The following is an 18,974-nucleotide window of genomic DNA, read 5'->3' as shown; positions in this document are numbered from 1 at the left end:
AGTCCTCTCCTCTCCAGGCATCCCTAGCCCCAGGGCAAACGCTACAGTGACCCATTGTATCCCTGTCCTTCTCCACCTGGAGCCCCCAATTCAGGACCCTGCAATACCTCCCTCTGGCACCACTGTCAGCTCAGCCCAGGGCATACCTGGACCTGGGCCCCTGTGTGGGGTTAAGTCTTGTCTTGTTGCTTCAAGTCCTGGAGATTCTCTACTATACCCCCTCTCTGAATCTGGTTACCTAAGCCCTGCAGGGGATATGGCAGAATGAAGATAGGTCATGGGCTTGGTGTGGGGGAGCTGCCTTCCGGGACCCCAATCACCTGGCCTCATCCCCCTTTACCTTCCATGTGAGAGAAGTCAGCACCTGGCACCCTGTCTTCCTGGGACCCTGAGCCCAATGCTTCACCCCTTTCTGGCCAGGACATAGGAACTCAGCACATCACCATCACCTCCAAGAACTTAGGCACACCTACTCCTCCTCGTCCTCACTTGCCCTCTGTGTCACGGGATCCAGCCACTTCATCCTGCAGATGCCTGCCTGTCACTCCCTAGGAGTGATGCGATTGGAGGGGACTTGCTACTCCATGGGGCTTATGCCCCACGCACAATCCCAAGGCCACCTTGCCAGGCACACTGCACCAAGACCCAGGTGCTCTGAGTGACCAATGACTGGGCTCAGATCCCATGATATCTCACATATGAGACCCTGGAGCCAGCATGCCCTTCATACTGCCCCCATTATCTTCTATCTCCCCAGCTCTCTTGTCACCAATTCCCATCCCTGCCCACTCAGCTCAGTCCTTTCCCCAAACCCCAAACATACTACACAGGCAATGGTGTGTTGTGACTTTACTAGAGGTCACAGGTGACAGTGGGTAGCACCACCAACCTCAGATAGCCCCACCCACCCACCCCATGCCTGCCATCTTGGCCTCACAAGGACTGTCTCCAGACGTCACCCTGTGCTGTCAGGCAAGCCAGACTTTATCAGGAAGGGGGAGGGGAGCACAGGGGTGCTGGATCCAGTGAGGTCCCCTCCTGGCCATCACTCTTGACGCTCCTCCAGGCGATCCAGCACCAGTGCTGCCTGGGTCTTGGCTTCCTGCAGAAGGCTGGAGATGTGCTGGCGGATCTGACAGACAAGAGGCCATGTCAGAGCCCTGCAATTCTGCCCATCCCTGCTGGCCCAGGTCCTCCCTGCCACCTCCCTGAGCCACCTCTGGCCCAAGCTCCTGGCCTGTCCACTTAGATGATATCCTGACCTTCCTTACGGTCCTCCTGGTGGAGATGGGAAGGGGTTTCTGTCTGTCCTGACATTTGGGGACAGCCAGGCCCCAGGTACCCTACCTTCCTGATCTTCTCTCTTTAGCCATGACTGCCAAGAGCAGGGCTGTGTCCCTAAGGCCTAGAGGAGCAGTGCTCACGTGGTGGACAGTTCTTTAACTCAATGCCCATGTGGTGGATAGTGACGTCCCTGAGGATGGCCAACCTCAGCCTGGTTGGATTAGGCAGGGGACTGGTCCAGGTCCTGCCAGGACCCCTTGCTGAGGGAAAACGGAATTCCACTTGTTTCCATAGCAACCCCAAGAGAGGACAACAGCCCTCCAGTCAGGCCTTGTCAATTCTGCAAAAGGGGCTAAACAGACACTGCCTCTGAGGGGATGCTGCCAGAGGCTCTGACTCACGTCTGCAAACCATGTTCCTGAGAGCCACCTACAGACTCCTCTGTGGGGCCTGGCCCTGAGCACCTGCTACTCACCTGGTCCTTGAACTTGTCATCGCTGATGTCCTTCAGGTTGATGAGCACATTGAAATATGCACCAAACATACCCATCTCCAGGGCCTTGGTAGCCACCTGCAAGACCACGGGGACAGGGCTGGGGGACAGCGGTGCTCATTCTGTCCACTTTCAACAAGGGGCTGATGTCTAGACTGGGCAGCAGCATCTGTAATCCCAACAAGTGCCTGCCCCACTGAGCCCTCACATCTCATTGGTAATGACAGCAAACAGGTCACCAAGGGTCTCCTAGAGGCAGCTGGGCAGCATGTCTGAGGAAGCCCACCCTCATCCTAGAGCTAGGGTGGGTTCCAGCCTTCTCAATCCTGAGGAAAGAGGTAACAACCACAGCCTGACTCTCCACCTTTGAGCTTAGAAATGAAGGCTTTTCTTATCTGAGTGAGGCCCCACCTCCTAGCACACCAGCTTCAGAGCAGGCTGGGCACAGTGGCCGGTCACTTAGTAGGATCATGACCCTCCCTGGGAACTCCAGCCCCCATGCCATACGGCATGCAGAGGCTCACCCTCCACTGCCCTGCTCACCAGCCCAGCCCCACATCTCACTGGCCTCAGGGCTCTCAGGCTGCATGCACCAGATGCTGCTCGGTGCACAGGCCTGCGTGGAGCCGGCCACAGGTGGGGTCCTTAACAACGAGCTCCAACACATTAGACATTCACAGAAACCCCCAGGTCAGGGAGATGGCGGAGCACAGGCTACAGCCCCAGGGGAACCCAGAATGGGGGGAACCACAGCCTCTGTGCCCAGGAGACTTCTATTCTCGACAACTCATACATCTCCACCATCCCAAGGAAGGAGGCGACACTTCTCTGCAGCCTTAAGATCAGACACTGAACACAGGTGTCCCTCCTGTGGGGTCTGAGTTCGAGCTGCAGAAATCACAGACCCAAACCCTCTGCACACAGGTATGCACACCTGTGAGCTGTCTTCAGTGTTTTCTAGAACCAGGAGGCTAGGAGGAGGGAGAGGGGGTGGCTCAGGGAGGAGTGGATAAGGAGGAGGCACCAGGAGGGTCAAGGATAAACTTTGGAGACTCATTTGAGTTTCTGTTTGTCTGCCCTGCAACCTCGAACAAGACCCTAAATTCTTCATCTTCAAACAGGATTATCATGCCAGCCCTGCTGGCTGAGGCTGGCCAAGACCGCCTGGGACATACTCACATCCAGGCCTCGCTCAGTGAATGCCCATGCACATCGATGATCACCCAGTGACGCACCACCCTCCACATGGCTGCATCCTCAGCAGCAGGAGGCAAGGCCCATGTACCTGCAGGTCTGACTGGCAGGCCACATTCACACACAGGGCCATCTCCTGCAGCGCTGGCCACAGTGAAGCCACTGTCTCTGCAAGTGCCAGGGGAACGGCCACCGCCTGTCTCAGCCCTTTCTGCAGGGCAGCTGCTCGCCTGGAACCAAGGGGGGGAGTGCCGATGGTTGGAGCCCAAGTCATCCAGGAACCCCACCCTGGACCCCAATCCCAACAGCTCCAAGCAGACAGAACCAGGGTGGGGACAATGGGAAAGCCATTCTTTAATCACAAGCACATGCTCAAGAAGTAGAGTAACTGGGAATGAGGTCCTTTCAAGGCACCTAATGTCCTCCCACACCACACCAGTCACGGCTACACCCACCTATCCCGCTCCTCGGGTGTGTTCCTGGGCAGCTTCATCGCTTCCTGCCGGAGCAAAGCACAGAAACACACGGGGTGAGGGGCAGCTGTGTCCAGGCCACAGGGAAGCCTGGGCAGGGCGGGCGGCCTCAAAGACGCGCCTGTGTCACCACTCAGGTTGGCATTTTCACACAGCACAGACGTCACTTTGGGAACAGTACTTCCACTGGGTTCATGGTTTAAGGTCCTTGGTGTTGAGTCCCCACAGAAGAAGGCAACGTAGCTCAGAGGCCTCACAGCGGGCACTAAGGATCTGAAGGGAAGGGCCGGCAATATCCTTGAACACTAATGGAATCCCAGGAGGTCGCTGCACCCTGCCCCATTCACAGCATCCAGCCTACAGCCATTGTTCAAAAGTGACACAGGAAACATTTGACCCCCAAAGTCTAGACACAAAGGTTCAAACTGTGCCTCTGTCCCCGAAGGCACCTCCGCCAGGGAATGGTCCAGCCGGGTCTGTTGCTCGCCACACAGGGTGCTCGCGCTCCTTTAACAGCTGTGCAGGCAGCCCCCTATGCTGTGAGTGTGGCCTTCTCCGGGCCTTGCCTTCCTGCAGGATCTCTGGATACATCCAAGAGCTCACGGCTTTCTCTCCTCCTTTCTTTACCCCACTGTCCACTGACCCCATTCTGACTCCTCTGGGCACTCACCAGGCAGGCCTCGAAGGATCGGGCATCCTCGTCTACCAGTGTGGTCAGCCTGGCTGAGGCCGCATGGAAGGGCGGGATCAGGCGCCGCATGGTTGTGTCCAAGTGCTCAAACTGGCGCCGCCCGTAGGTCATCAGGCCAGCCATGCAGGCCAGCGAGGCACCCTGTGGAGGGGCAAGCTGAGGGACTGGGACCCTTGCCGCCACTCTGTCCTTGTCCACAACCCCCTCCGCCGCTGTCCCCATGCCTGTCCCTTCCTCCTGCCCTAGCTCACCATGGCTGCACTGGCTGCTGCCACCGAGCCGCCCCCTGGGGTCGCTGAGCGGGCGCCCACCTCTCGAACAAAGGCATGCAAGGACTTGTCCACCAAGTTCTGTTCAGGCCCACTGTCGGGAACCATGTATCTGCAGGACCCAGGAGGGACAAGGATGAGGTCGTAGGTCCTGCAGGGACAGGGCTCTGGGCTCTAACTACAGACTGTGAAGGAAGGTCTGGCTCAGACCCTTGTCCCTAACTTCAGCCCACTCCCCACTCCCTTCACCAACACAAGAAAAGGGACACAGTCCCAGTTTGCTGAGCAACCACAGCCTGGGAGAGGCCATGGCCACCCTGGAGCCCCTGAGGACAGAACAGGACCTTGTTGGGGCCTCATTGCACTGTCCACCCCGCCTTCAGCCCCACGCCTGGCACAGGCACCCTGGTGTTTACTGATGAATAAGTGACCAAGCAGAAGGCTCTGGAAAGATTGAGGCTGGGCCAGCAAGATGAGGGGAGCGAAGGGAGGGACTCGCAGTGAGCTGCTCACTCGATGATCCGCTCCTTAGGATTGAAGGGAGACAAGGAGTCCAAGCCCAGCCTGTTCACCACCTGGAAAAGAAGGGGCTGGTGACCCACAGGTCCCCTCAGCCCATCCCCCATGTGTAAGGAAGGCAACCAAAGGTTTGGTCCCACCTCATCTCAGGGCAGCATCCCCACCCTGGTCCAGCCTTTGTGTGGCAAGTGAGACAGGGACACTGCCAGCCACACTCCCCCACTAGGACGCCTGCTGACCACTGGCTCCCTATCGCAGCCGGGCCCACCTGGGAGAGCACTGGCCGAGAGCAGGCACCTTGTCCATATGAACTTCCTGACACATGCACCCACCTGTGTTACTCCATAGGGAAACTGAGGCCCAAAGGGAGGGGCTACTCATTCAATCCCTCAGCAAACTAGCCCTCATTTTGAACCACATGGTCCTTCCAGTTTATCACACAGCTGACACCACAGGCAGGAGCTTCTCTCTGAGGGGCCAACAACACTGCCTCTTTGGACAAGGTTTTATTTCCTCAGGTGCCAACAATGAACTGGTTCTTAAAGCCCAGAAGCTGCCTGATTTGCCTAAATGTAAGACCTGTTATACAAGGGAAAGTGAATTTTACCTAAACTCAAAATAAAGTTATGACACTCCCCATTTAAGATTAGAATTCCTTCCACCAAAAAACATTTAAAATACTTTAGGGGCCATATTCCAGTTACAAAGGTTCAGCTTTTTTTGAGTCAAAGAGGCTGACACTACTACTAAAAAATATAAAGGGACAAGTGCTACTTAGAGGAACAAGTCAGCAGGGTCTTGGGAATGGTCATGAGGTGTCCCCAAGAACATGGAAACAGGTAAGAGAGCCTGGGAGAGTTTGCTTATAGAATCAACTTTAGGCAAAGCCCTGCAACTCAGACTACCTTGGAGAAATGAACGAATGTGTAAAATGAATGTAAACACCTGGCTAAGCTGGCAGAGAGTAAAGAAAATCATTCAAGGCCAGAAGTGACCAGAAAGACCTGCTTGCCCTGAGGCTGGGTACATCCTAGGGACATCTGTGCACCGCTGGTAGCCCCTCTTGAGTGGGGAGGGTCAAGCCTTCACTGAGTTGGGGATCAGACTGCAGACCCCTGAAAGACTACATCTCCAAGGATGAACTAAAAAACCACCCTCTAAAGGTCATAACTGGGTTTCTTTCAGGTCTCTGCCTTTGGTAAAGCAGGAAGAAGTCTCTGGGAAATTCTAACCCTGAGCCACCTTGATGAGGATGTGGGTCAGGCTCACACTGAGCTCACGAGCCATGGTTTCCAAAGCTGCAAGCACAAGATTCCATCTAAAGTGACCTATGTGGCCATGTTCCCAAGCACCTAACAGGCAAACATAGACATTACACCCATTTTCTGAGAACTACCACAAAGTTCCAAAGAAGGAACACTCACAGTCAAAATCATAAAACACTGCAAGAGAGTCAGCACAATGGGAAAAATCAGACCTATCAGCTAAAGAATACCAAATAGAATGTTTAAGAATAGATGAAAGCATCAAACACATTAATAAGGAATAAATATATGTGGCAGAGATGAAAAAGGATGACATCAGAAAACCTTTGCTGGCTGCTAGTACCTATGGCTGGAATTTGAGAGGCACAGGGTATTTGCAGAGCCTAGAAGTCCCTCCCCTCAGGGTGCTTACTAATAATGAATAACTAATAGTGAATAATGCTGGGTCTTGATGCCACCTCAACCAAGGACCCAACTACCCCCCAAGATGAACAGGCACATGGTCTCATGACCCACTGCTCTGAGAGTACATCACAGCTGTGCTGCTCCTGCCAAAGTGCATGACCTCATCTAGCTGTGAGAGCCGGGATGCCAGTACTGGTGAGGAACACTTTACAAAACAACCAGCTCGTACTTTCAAAGTCTGTCAAAGTCGATGAAGGACAGGAGAACTGGGGAACTGTTCCTGATTAAAGGAGACAGAGACATGACAACTAAAGGCACTATGGATCAGGCCAGTGATGGGATTCAGCCAGTTCACACCTGTTCAGCAGAACCGATACCTAATTTTTTCTTGAGTTCTGCAAATCAGTTGTTAAAAGGGCACTTGTAATCAGGGTTCTCTCTAAGGTGGGCACCTGGGAAGCTGCCCAATGTGGAAATCACAAATTTACATTCCTTACTCTTTATTAATGTTCATCTATACAACAGTGTATTCTAAATGCCCATAGTAATGTTCATTCTGTCCATAGGTGAAAAAAAATTACAAGTGAGGATACCAATCAAAAAGCAATATGGAAATACCTTAAACAACAGTTTAATTGTTTTTTGTCGGATATTATTTAATGTTTTTCATTAATAGTTTAAAACTCTTTCTTATAACAATCTAGTTTTGTGTACCTCTTTTATTGTTCTTATTTAAGTATTAAATGCATGAAATAATAAACTACTTTTTGGTATATCTTTTTTTATACTTAGAGTGGTCATTAGGGCAGATAACCAGTTGTTGAATTATTTGGATCACATCACTGGATCAGATCCAGGAGTATAGGATAAATATCTGTCCTGGAAATTATTGGGACATCGATGCTATTGATTATAGTTTATAGTTTACATGCTAGAATTGCATTAATGTTGGGTTTGCTGACTTTGGTAATTGTACTGCAGTTGTGTAAGAGAAAGTCCTGTTCTTACGAAATACATTCTGAATAGATTATGGGTAAAAGGACGCGGTGTCCTCAACCTACTCTCAAATAGTCCAGAAAAAAATAATAGGATTATGTGTGAATAAAGAGAGTGATAAAGCAAATGAGGCAAAATGCAAACATATAGTGAACCTGTAAGGTAAGAAGATGATCCTGGTACTACACCTGCAGCTTTTCTGAGTAGAAAACAACATCAAAATAAAAAGTGGCACAAACTTTTGTAAAAGCTACAAAGAGAATTAAAAAGAAAAAAAAAGAAAGAAAGAAAAGAAACTGGCCCTAAATTGTACCAATGATTTGAAGTTAAGTTTGTAAAAACTACATGACTATAAGGGGAAATAAATGAAAGGAAAGTAGAGAAGAGACAGAATATTTGGAAGACAGAAAATGCATCTACAACAGGATCAGTGTCCCTGAAGTAAAAGAACCAAATAACAGAGTCAAAACTATAATAAAAGAGCCTGACCAAGCAGTGGCAAAGTGGATAGAGCATCAGACTGGGATGCGGAGGACCCAGATTCCAGACCCCGAGGTCACCAGCTTGAGCGCGGGCTCATCTGGTTTGAGCAAAGCTCACCAGCTTGGACCCAAGGTTGCTGGCTAGAGCAAGGGGTCACTCGGTCTGCTGTAGCCCCACGGTCAAGGCACATATGAGAAAGCAATCAATGAACAACTAAGATGTCGCAACGAAAAACTGATGATTGATGCTTCTCATCTCTCTCCGTTCCTGTCTGTCTGTCCCTATCTATCCCTCTCTCTGACTCTCTCTCTGTCTCTGTAAAAAACAAACAAACAAACAAAGACTATAATAAAAGAGAATGTTCCTGAAACTAAGTAAGAATGGTATCTGTAAATCTCAAGGAACACTGTTGCAAAGGGAAAGATAACATAAAATAATCAACAGCAACACACAAGGCAATTACTGAATTTCAAGGTAAAGTGAGGAATTCATCAGACATCAGGGAGAAAGCTCAGGTCACCTGGAGTGGAGAGATGAGCAGGTGGCCCTAGACTTCCCAAAGTGACATTTAATTTCAAAAGACAGTAATTATAGATATATTTGCATTGTTCTCAGGGAAAAACAAGTGACTTGAAGTTTTGGTTGTCCAACTCTCTCACAAGAATAAAGTCACAAATAAATTCCTAAATATGCCACAATTAGCAGGATGAAGCCTCCGTGAGCCTTTCATTAAAAATCTGCTTAATTTTGAAATCCAGCCAAAAGACAAGTAAGGAGGCCAATGGGAAAGGAGAGATGCACATTGACCTCACTTACTTATAGAACTAAGATTGATTATCTGTGGATATTTAATATATTTAACATATATGGATGTAGGTACAGAAGGTCAATGTTACACATCTGACAATGTAAAAATAACAACACAGATGACTGCTCTCATAGTGTGTTAATTTTCTCATCTTTCTTCACTGAGTCAACATTGTCTAATATTGATAAAGTGCTAAAAGATTTAGTATATTATCAAACTGAAACCTTTAACTTCTCAGAACTAATAAATGAATTCAGCAAAGTAGCTGGATACAAAGTCAACACATGATAGTCAGCTGCATTTCTATACACAGGCAATGAGCAATCTGAAAAAGAAGTTACCAAAACCATTTCCTTTTTAATAGCATCAAGAATAAATACTTAGAACAGTTCAATAGAACTGAACAGAAACATCAGAAAGAGCCAAGTATATGTGGGATTTAGTGGCTTATTATGACAACAGGTGAAGGTTGCATCATGTACTGAATTGCACTGGAACAGCTGTTGAATTATTCGAGGGAAGACTTAGATTGATTTTTGTATCTTACCAAACACATTTCAAATTTACTAAAGATCAAAATAACTGATTGTGATTACAGTTTAAATATCTTATAATTTCCGTGTCAATTATACCTCAATAAAGCAGAAATAAAAAATTAAATATTAAAAAATTTAAAAAAAAATTTTAAGAATAAAATCCTTAGGGATTAATTAACCAAGGAGGTGAAAGTATACAATGAAAACTACAAAACACTGCTGAAAGAATTTAAAGGAGACATAAATAAATGAAAACGCATCCCACACTCACGGGTAGAAGACATCATACTGTTAAAATGGCAGTGCTACCCAGAGCAACCTACAGAGCCAGTGAAACCATCAAATTCCCAATGATGTTTTCTGCAGGTATAGAAAAGCCCATCAGCAGCACAGCATTATGAATGTATTTAATATTACTGAATTACAGGTATATGAATTAAAAATGGTTAAGATGACAAATTTTATGTTCAGTATATCTTACCACAATAAAAAAATACTAATAATAAAAATTAACCACCAAAAGAACCCTCTTTAAAAAATACTGTAACTCTAAAAAAAAATCAGGAAATAGAGAAAGAAGAAAAAGCGGCAATAAATACTGTACAGTGTTTACTTTCCTGTTTTCATAGAAGGCGGTCAAGGTACTGATGAAAATTAATAAACTTTAAAATTTGGATATAATTTTAAATATTTTAAAAATCAATAAGAAGAGGTATGTTAAGTTATAACCAAGCAGCAGAATACCTAAAAAAATAGACTAACTTCCACATATATTAACCAGAAGGAACCACACTTGCGCACCTCCGACATGCCTGAAAACAGGACAAAAGTACTAAGTCGAGGCACACCCATTAATTCAGCAAATACTCAGAGGTAACTACCAAACAACAATGGTCAGAGGAATCCAATCATTGCTCAGTGTAAAAAACGCATTCAAAAGGGGCAGGGGGGATCTCAGGCCAGTGGAACTCAAGGCAAAGGTGTCACATAGGACAGAGGGAACCATAAACACCTATGGACCCAGATGTGTGAGAGTCACTCCACATCTGAAAGTGTGAGGACTCTGGAAGTGGCTCCAGCGCAGGCACCAGAGGGGAGAGAGGGAGGCGGAGGACAGTCTTCCCGCCAGAATTTTTACAAAGAAAGCCTCAATAGTGTCCCCAAAATGAAAATAGTATGGCCTCATCTTCTAAGCACAGACAATAAAGCAAAGGAGGAAGAAGAGTGCGTCCTGGCCCCTGGACAGGGCTACAGGCCCCACATGGGCGCCTCCAGCACCTAGACCAGCTCCTAAGAGCCTAGAGTTCACTCATGGCTCCCACTGGGCCCTTCAGTTTTCTCCCCACCCTCCGGTCCAATCCCTCCCTCAGGGGCACAGCCCACCAGCCTGATCCGGTGCTCCTCCTCCAGGATAAACAGGTTCTCCTTCTCACAGTAGAATGCAGCGGAGTCCAGGAGGGCCTTCAGAGGCACCAAGCCCACTAGCTGCGAGCCCACCACTGGGAGACTCAGCTCCTGCAGAGGTTGGCCAGCATCAGCCCCTGGTGGGCTAGGCTTGAGAACACCCAGGAGGGTAGTGGGGACACCACCCCGCTCACCTGGAGGGATCCTCCATCCAGAAGAGGACAACTACCTGGAGGGATCTCCCAGCCAGGAAGGGACACTGCCCTGCTCACCTGGGCTTCTCTGCAGGTCTCCTCATAGACCGTATGCAGCGCCGTGACCTCAAAGTCCAGGAGGTTTGTGGACACCTGAGCCAGGTTCTTTTCATCCAGGTACCAGCCGATGCCCTGAACCTTTTTCAGACGTCCTGGCTGCAAAGGGAAAAAAAAAGCCTTTCCCAGTTCAGGCCCTGTTCAACCTCTCCTGGTTCCTGGTGCTGAGAGCCACTTGCCCCTGTGTTCCCTGGCTGGGCCAGGGGTTTCTTCCTCCCCACTGGCCCGAACAAGGGAGATGAGGAGGCTGGAAGATGTATTGGCAAACCATGGCCTGCAGATATGTAGTGCTGTCACATGGCCCAATGCACATGGCCCGCCTCCTAACTCTTCCATTCTCTCATCGGAGCTGGCAGGAAGAAAACTGCCCTCACAGGAAAACCGAGGCCAAAAGGGCCAGGCTTCAGGATGCCTAACCCCATGGACACCAGTAGACCCTGCCTCTCTATCCACACTGTGTTCTAGGGTGAGCCCAGGGCCATCCCCACCCAACTCCAAACTCCTGTATTTGGCCCCTTTCTTATATTGTAGCCTTCACCCCAGAGACAAGCTCACAGCACCTCATCCTTGGGGTGACTAGCCTATCTGAGGCGGGACTTCTGTCTTCTGACTTCAGCCAAAGCAGTAAGAAAGATTTGGGGTTCTCCCTGCTTTTTGTTGTGCTTACACAATGGTGTCTGTGGGCTGGGAACCTGGGTCTCTGGAAGTGGGGAGCTAAGTGGGCAGGGCATTGCCTCCACCTGTTCACTAGGTGTTCCTGTGTCTACCTGTGTCTAATGCAGACTTTCTATGGCAAGGATGCTCATCTAGGTGAGAGCTGCTGTGGCAGAGTAGGTGGGTCAGGGTGTCTGAGAGTATCTGGGATTTCAGGGAGCATCTGGGAATATCTAGGGGAACCTAAGAGTCCCTTGGGTCACCGGGGCTCAGGAAGCAGCTTTTTTTTCAGTATAGAAATGCTGCAATATTTTAATAACAGGTATAGCCCTGCCTGCCTCCATGGAAAATGTCCTTTAAGGCACATGCTCCCCCATTTTAAACACTGGAACCCCATCCAGCCTCTTTCCACGTGTCATTAACACTGAGGCTGGGCTGGTCGGCAAGTTCACACCATGGTGCCACACAGCCTCTGATTCCTCCCCCTGGGCCCATGGTGACCCATGGGACGTGCCCAGCCCACAGGGATGGCAGGCAAGCCTGGCTGCTTCTCACCTGGTCCTTCCCGCGGCCCTGCTCCCGAAGGTTGAGGGCGATGCGGTGTGCCTGCTCCTTGGTGCTGAGCAGGTTGATGTTGAAAGCGAGGAGGAACTTTCGCGCCCCCGTGGCAGTGGCCCCCCAGCTGGGGACAAAGGAGCTGGGGCCAAAGTCGGGTACCCATTCAGCCTGCTTGAGCTGTGGGGAGACTTACCTGAGGTTTTGTACCCCACAGATGGGGCACCCTGCTGAGGTTGAGGAAGGGGGAAGGAAGAGGGTACACACCCCTTCAGGGTTCACCCCAGACCTGCCCACCATCAGGAGAACATGACAGACACCTTCTCAGGCAAGGCCTCATACTCCCCTGCCCGGATGGCTGGCAGGGTCCGTCGACTGGCCACCTGCGCCGCCTCACCGTAGAGGTACACTGTGAGGAGAGCCAGGCAGTCAGCCCTGGCATCTGGGCCGTCCAGAACCCCCATTCCCAGAGAACCAAGGCAGACCACTCCCTCCAGCATCAGCTGGGAGGACAAACCTGCCTCACTCCCCATCTCGGCAGGAGTGCCCCTTCTCTGTGGGCAGTCCGTGGTGGGACTCCATATGGGCCAGGACTGCTCCTCTGCCCACTCAGAGAGCCAGCAGTTCCCCACCCTTGTGGCTTCCCTGTAACAGATGTCCCTGAAAAAGCCATCAGCTGACCAGGAGAGTTAGGGCATGCTACTGGGAGGGCCTTCACAGTTCTTTCTAAAATGTATTTTATTGTATAATAATACAATAAGTATGACTTCAAATTAAGGAAACTCACTGCAAACTCCTAAAACCCACACAAGTATGATAACACATGTGTTCTACTCCCCAAATCTGTGTGGGGCAGGATATGTGACTCATGCTGATCTGTCCTGTCTATCCACCATGCACTTTGCTTTCAACTTGTCCCCATGTGTTCCCAGTCACTTTTTTGATGTGCTTAATCCCCCAACATGAAATGATTTCACTAGGAGGCACGGACTTTTAGGGCTGTCCACTCAGCTTGCTAAATTACATTACAGAGTGGCTGTCAGCTCCCACCGTCTCAATTACATGAGAGTCTGGGGCCTCCCTGAGGCTGGAGCTTCCACTGCAGTTATCTCCTTATGAGGCAAGCAAGGCTAGTCTTGTCTGTCAGTTTGCTGTTGGCAGAGTCTGGAAGTTTTTTCTTTTTTTGTTTGTTTGCTTGTTCAATAATTTGCATTTTAAGGAGTCAAAATCAGAACATGGTGAGGGAGGGTGATGAGAACTGAAAGTGAGGAGAGGCTGGTGGGGGAACCCCTGAGTTCAGGGTGGCCCTCTTCTGGGCACTCACCTGGCACACCTAGTTCCTCGGCCAGCCGCTGGCCAAAGGCCTGGGCACAGAGCACACAGTTGTCCATGTCGACACCCCTCACTGGGATGAAGGGGCACACGTCCAGGGCGCCCATCCGAGGGTGCTCCCCTGCAGAGATATGGGGGCTGAAGCCCAGCAGGCCCAGCTGTGGGCAGGTGTGGGCACGGGCTTAGTGGGCTCCCTCAGACCCTGCCCCGATCAGGCCCCCATCTTTCCCACCGTCCACACACGTAGCTGTTCACACTGACCATAGGGACCCTGCCAGAGGCAGGCCCCCAGTATATTGGCATCTGTGTTGTGTAAAAAAATAGCACAAACGGAACTGCTGTCCCAGAGGAACTGCCTTGCACATTTCACTCCTCAAACCTTGGAATGCGCCTGACCAGACGGTGGTGCAGTGGATAGAGCATCGGACTGGGATACGGAAGACCCAGGTTCGAGAACCCGAGGTCGCCAGCTTGAGTACGGGCTCATCTGGTTTCAGCAAAAGCTCACCAGCTTGAGCCCAAGGTCACTGGCTCGAGCAAGGGGTTACTTGGTCTGCTGAAGGCCCGCAGTCAAGGCACGTATGAGAAGGCAATGAACAACTAAGGTGTTGCAATGCGCAACGAAAAACTAATGATTGATGCTTCTCATCTCTCCATTCCTGTCTGTCTGTCCCTGTTTGTCCCTCTCTCTGACTCTCTCTCTGTCTCTGTAAAAACAAACAAACAAACAAACAAAAAACCTTGGAATGCTAAAACCAGGTAAAATAACTTGTGGACTGGGCCTAAAGAAATACTGTGTCCCAAAGAACTGTTTGCAAACATAACAGAAAAGCAGATATCATAACTACAGCATGGAAAATTAGTCATTCCTTAGAATCAGTGCCACTATGTCATCTCCACAATAGAACCGTCTTCCCTTTATGGATGAAATTGTTTCCCTCCCCCTTCTCATAAATGCCCACCATCTTTGTCTCCTAATTAGAACACTCTCTGGGCTTCTGCCTGAATCAATGCTTCCCAGATGGTTATTCTTTGATCTCAAACAAGTGCTTAGTATCTCTCACTTAGCCCTTTTATTTTCAAGTCCACAGTGTAAACCCCTCCCACTCCTAAAAACCACAAAGAAAACACCAAAGGGCTGTGAAGAGAGGGCTGGCCAAGCTGGAAGGCCTCTGCCCAGCACTGGCTGTTCAGCCCTCCCTCTGCTGGCAGCTAGGAGACCCTGCTGCCGGCCAGCAGCTCTCTCCCAAGGCGGTGAACACTTCCCCCTTCTCCAGCATTTCTCTCCTCCCCCCAGGCAGCTCCTCCATCTGAGATGTGCCCCCATCTCCTCACCAGTTAGGGTCTCTTGTCAATTCCCTGCCTGTGAACCTGGCCTCCCCACTGTGAGCAGCTAGAGACCTTTGCCCCTGCCTGCCATCCTGACCTGTTTGGCTTTGTAGGCTGTTGGCAGGTTGGCTTCCAGCAGGGCCATGTCTTCACCTTGCCCTCCCCCCACCTCCTGGGCCTGCTCAGAGCTGGAGCCTCACTGCCAGACGCCCCCAAAATGTGGAAATGTGGACAGGAGTCACCATTCACCTCTGCCTTGCAGAGCAATGCCATGGGCTACATCTGACACCCCTCAGGGGCTGCGTGACCCCATGCCAAACCCTGTGGGCAAGAATGGTCCCTCACCTTTGTGCTTGCTCATGTCGATGAGCCGGAAGGCAGCCCGGGCCGCATTGAGCGCCCCCTCCACCACATCCTCGGGCCGCCCCACAAAGGTGTAAACCGTGCGGTTGGTGGAGGGGCCAGCGTTCACATCCAGCAGCACACAGCCTGGGGTCTGCACCACAGCTTGGGAGATGGCATCGATCACCTGGGGGTGAGAGCCCAGCCCACACCTGGGTTCCCCACTTGGAAGAGGGAATAGGATCTTCAGAGATGGCTCACCCAAAGGTGCCATCTGCCCCCACTCACCCAAAGGTACCTAGCAAGCTGGCACTGGGCATTTGGGAATTCCCACAGAGCAAGAGCCTGGGAAGATCCATCGCCAGCTCTAGTCACCAATGAGAGGGCAATGAGTGACACTCTCAAAGAGACACTGATGCAGGAAGCAGAACTCAGGCAGAGGAGCTCCTGGGGCTCTAAGAAGGTGATCTATAGGCCAAGGTCACAGAGGGTAATGGCTCCAGCCCCTCCACGAAGCCTACAGTGGAAGTAGCTGCATGGGGGTGGGGGGGCAGAAATGCACAGTGATGAGAAGCAAGGGTTCAAGGCCCAAGCTGTACTGTGGCCCTCAGTAGCCTGCCCCAAATCTCTGTGCCTCATTTTTTTCATAGGTACTGTGAGGACAACAACAGTGTTCACATAATAAGCTGTGGGGAGGAGACAGAAAAACCATGGCAGGAATCCTCAAATAGCCCTGGAGGTTGGGGTTATGGGCCCCATTTTCCCAAGAGGCAAAGTGATTTATCTAAACCTGGGGCCAGGATCCCAGCCTGACCACCCCCTTCCTCACCCCTCAGGTCAGTCACTTCTACGTGTCCCATACTCACAGACATGCTTGTCTCTGGCTAACAGAAGGTGGTCCATTTTGAGGAAAGGTAGTCCCAACCCCACACCAAGCAGATCCCTTGCTCTTTGCTCTCAGCCCTGTGTGCTGCCCTTGGCCTGTCCCCTGGCACCTCACCTCCTGGTTGTTCCCCTCTGAGAAGTTGGGGACACATTCCACCAGACGAGACATGGTCTGGGACTTATTCCTTGATCAGCCCACTCCTCTCACAAGCAGGAGGGAAAGAAGGACAGGGCTCTCCAGTGCCCGCAGGCTTTATACTCCCCACTGGGCTGCTCATTAACCACTGGTCATGATGAGTAGAGAGGGACAGGCTAGGCCTTGCGCAAACACTGAGCGGCCCAGGAGGGGCAGAAACAGGATCCCAGCAAGGCTGACAACGTTGGATGAGGAGGGATCGCTCTGCTCAGGGTGGGCGCCCCTGAGAGAAGCTCCTGTGACCGAGACCATCAGTGGTGAAAAGTCCTCATTAGACCGTAACCTCAGGTCAGATGGGACTCCACTCCCAACTTGGCCTATGGCCACCTGGTGGCCATCTGTGAGAGCTCTCTCATGACCTACCAGGTGACCCTCTGGGCCTCCATTTCTTCATGTAAATGCCTAAGCCTCAGAGTGTCCGAGGGACAAGAAGGGCTTGGTGAGGCCTCAGCACTGACCCAGGTCTGGGCAGAGGTCAGCTCAGCCTGGTCAGCCAGGGGAGTGGGAGGGGACTGAGTGTGTGCAGCTGCCTGGGTGCCCTGGTGGGGCAGGCAAGCCAGACAAGGCCCCGACTCTCCCCAGCTGTGGCGACTGCTCCCAGAGGCCAGGAGCTTCCTACAAAGGGGTGACCGCCCCCAGTCAGCAGCACAAGGTCCTGCACTCAGAGGGCTGTGCTCAGGTTGATGCTGCCTTGAGTTCTTGATAATATTTAATCAGAGCAGGCATTTTATTCAGCAAATGCCTACCAATTACATAGCCACCCTAACAGCATGGGGACACCTCACAGGCCCCTCCCAAGAGCAGGCTACACCCCATCTGTCACCCCCCAGGCACAGGTGCTCCCCACAGCCTTTAGGGTGGTCAGTGTCTGAGGCTACCTCACACTTTGGCAATCACCAAGGGAGCCAGGGCGATAAGGTGCCCAGATCTTTAGATCCCCAGCCATTCGGCTCAAAGGGACTCAGAGGAGAAGGGGCCAGACCAACACGGAGCAGACAGGAGAACCCAGAGATCTTCAGAGACTGGAGATTGGTCAGGTCATCTCCAGCCATGGCTCCCCTGGGTGAATGTGGGTGACTGTGGGTCCCACGAAGGGACCATGAAAGCCTCAGCAGTACCTGGCAGACACCATAGGTCCAGCAAAGGCAGCCCTCCAAACTCGCCCTCACATCAGGCTCCACTTAGAGAGAGAGCCTCCAGCCCAGGGGGCGCCCAGAAGTGCCCACCAGCACCTATTCTGGCAGAGAACCCTGGTGCTGCATCCATGCACCTACAGGGGCCCCCCCAGCAGTGGGGAGTCCCTTGGCCAGAGGTCGGTATCCAGCGGCTTGGAGGGAAGGATGAGATCTATTATGGAATGAATGGTGACCCTCAAATTCATACATTGAAGCCTTAACCCTCAAGTGACTATATTTAAGGTAAGGGTCTCTCCAGAGGTAATTAAGTTAAAATGAGGTCACTAGGGTGGCCCTAATTGAACAAGATTGGTGTCCCTATAAGAAGAGGAGATCAGGACACAGACACACAGAGGGACAGCCCTGTGAGGACACAGAAGACAATGGTGTCTACATGCTAAGGACAGAGCCCTCAGGAACAAACGGCCCTGTGTCACCTTCATCTTAGACGTCCGGCATCCAGGACTGTGAGATAATGAATGTCTGTTGTGTAAGCCATCTGTTCCGTGGTGTTTGTTACAGCCCTAACTAGCAAAGATAGGGGCCTACAGTACAGGACGTACAGGACATACCAGGCTGTGAGGACTGAGGGGCAAGCTGCCCCACACTGGGGTTAGTCCAGAAACCCCAATAACTTCATCCTGGTCCCCACAACAGAGAAGTGACCGGAGACACTGCACTTGAAGCCAAACCCCAGAAAGGAGGCAACTCCAAGCCCTGGTCCTGACCATAAAACTCGGGACGTCCTTTACCCTCTTTATATCAGGAGAGATGGACCAGAGGGCTCCAGCAGGAGCAGTGGCGCATTTCTTATAGAAACAGTCCTGGGCCAGGATTTGGCAATGGCTGGAACACAAGATGCAGGGACTGAACCTGGTGTGACACTGGGTTTTGAGACATTAAAATTCTAGTAGGTGCTATAAATAGTTGCTGGCCTGACCAGGTACAGTGGATGGGGCACTGGCCTGGGACACAGTGGTTCGGGCATTGGCCAGGGGTGCAGAGGACCCAGGTTTGAGGCCCCAGGGTCACCAACTTGAGCCCAGGGGTTGCTCACTTGAGTAGGGGTCACTGGCTTAAGCAAGGGGTCACTGGCTCAGCTGAAGCCCCCCATCAGGGTGCATACGAGGGGGGCAATAAGTGAACAGCTAAGGTGCCACAACAATGAGTTAGTGCTTCTTGTCTCTCTCCTACCTGTCTGTTCTTGCCTGCCTGTCTGTCTGTTTCTCTCTCTCAATCTCTCACTAAAAAAAAAAAAAAAAAAAAAAAGAATCCTGAACAGAGGACCCCATTTATAAGGAAAAGTTATCTCATCTGGCGCTCAGATCCTGGTTTCTATCACTGTTCTCCAATAAAAGGGACCAGCACTCCCAAC

The 18,974-nt window shown here is 51.1% G+C and overlaps 1 protein-coding gene across 2 annotated transcripts; it reads right to left on the bottom strand.

Moving 5' to 3' along the window:
- Positions 1–920: 920 nt before the first annotated feature.
- On the bottom strand, positions 921–16,467 carry FTCD (formimidoyltransferase cyclodeaminase). 2 transcript variants are annotated; one of them, XM_066259147.1, is made up of 14 exons: positions 16,344–16,467; positions 15,347–15,530; positions 13,665–13,793; positions 12,661–12,749; positions 12,341–12,520; positions 11,093–11,230; positions 10,800–10,931; positions 4,918–4,979; positions 4,387–4,516; positions 4,115–4,276; positions 3,427–3,470; positions 3,063–3,201; positions 1,760–1,855; positions 921–1,132 (listed from the first exon to the last, which is right to left on the bottom strand). In XM_066259147.1, the coding sequence occupies exons 1-14, from the start codon at positions 16,395–16,397 to the stop codon at positions 1,046–1,048; spliced, it is 1,626 nt and encodes a 541-aa protein (XP_066115244.1). In that variant the 5' UTR covers positions 16,398–16,467; the 3' UTR covers positions 921–1,045. The 2 variants fall into 2 exon arrangements, with proteins under 2 accessions (XP_066115244.1, XP_066115245.1); XM_066259148.1 differs by lacking the exon at positions 10,800–10,931.
- Positions 16,468–18,974: the final 2,507 nt, after the last annotated feature.

The sequence above is a fragment of the Saccopteryx bilineata genome, chromosome 2 (genome assembly GCF_036850765.1).
Source record: "Saccopteryx bilineata isolate mSacBil1 chromosome 2, mSacBil1_pri_phased_curated, whole genome shotgun sequence".
Lineage (NCBI taxonomy): Eukaryota > Metazoa > Chordata > Mammalia > Chiroptera > Emballonuridae > Saccopteryx > Saccopteryx bilineata.
The sequence above is the reverse complement of the archived record's forward strand: the minus strand, read 5'-3'. Positions and strand labels throughout refer to the sequence as shown.

Bases quoted from the DNA above. Each gene is read 5' to 3' on its own strand.
- FTCD (XM_066259147.1), bottom strand. From the start codon at position 16,397: ATGTCTCGTCTGGTGGAATGTGTCCCCAACTTCTCAGAGGGGAACAAC. The intron at 12,521-12,660 runs GTGTCTGTCATG...GTCTCCCCACAG, and splicing joins ATGAGGCCTTGCCTGAGAAG to CTCAAGCAGGCTGAATGGGT. The intron at 10,932-11,092 runs GTGAGCAGGGCA...CAACCTCTGCAG, and splicing joins AGACCTGCAGAGAAGCCCAG to GAGCTGAGTCTCCCAGTGGT.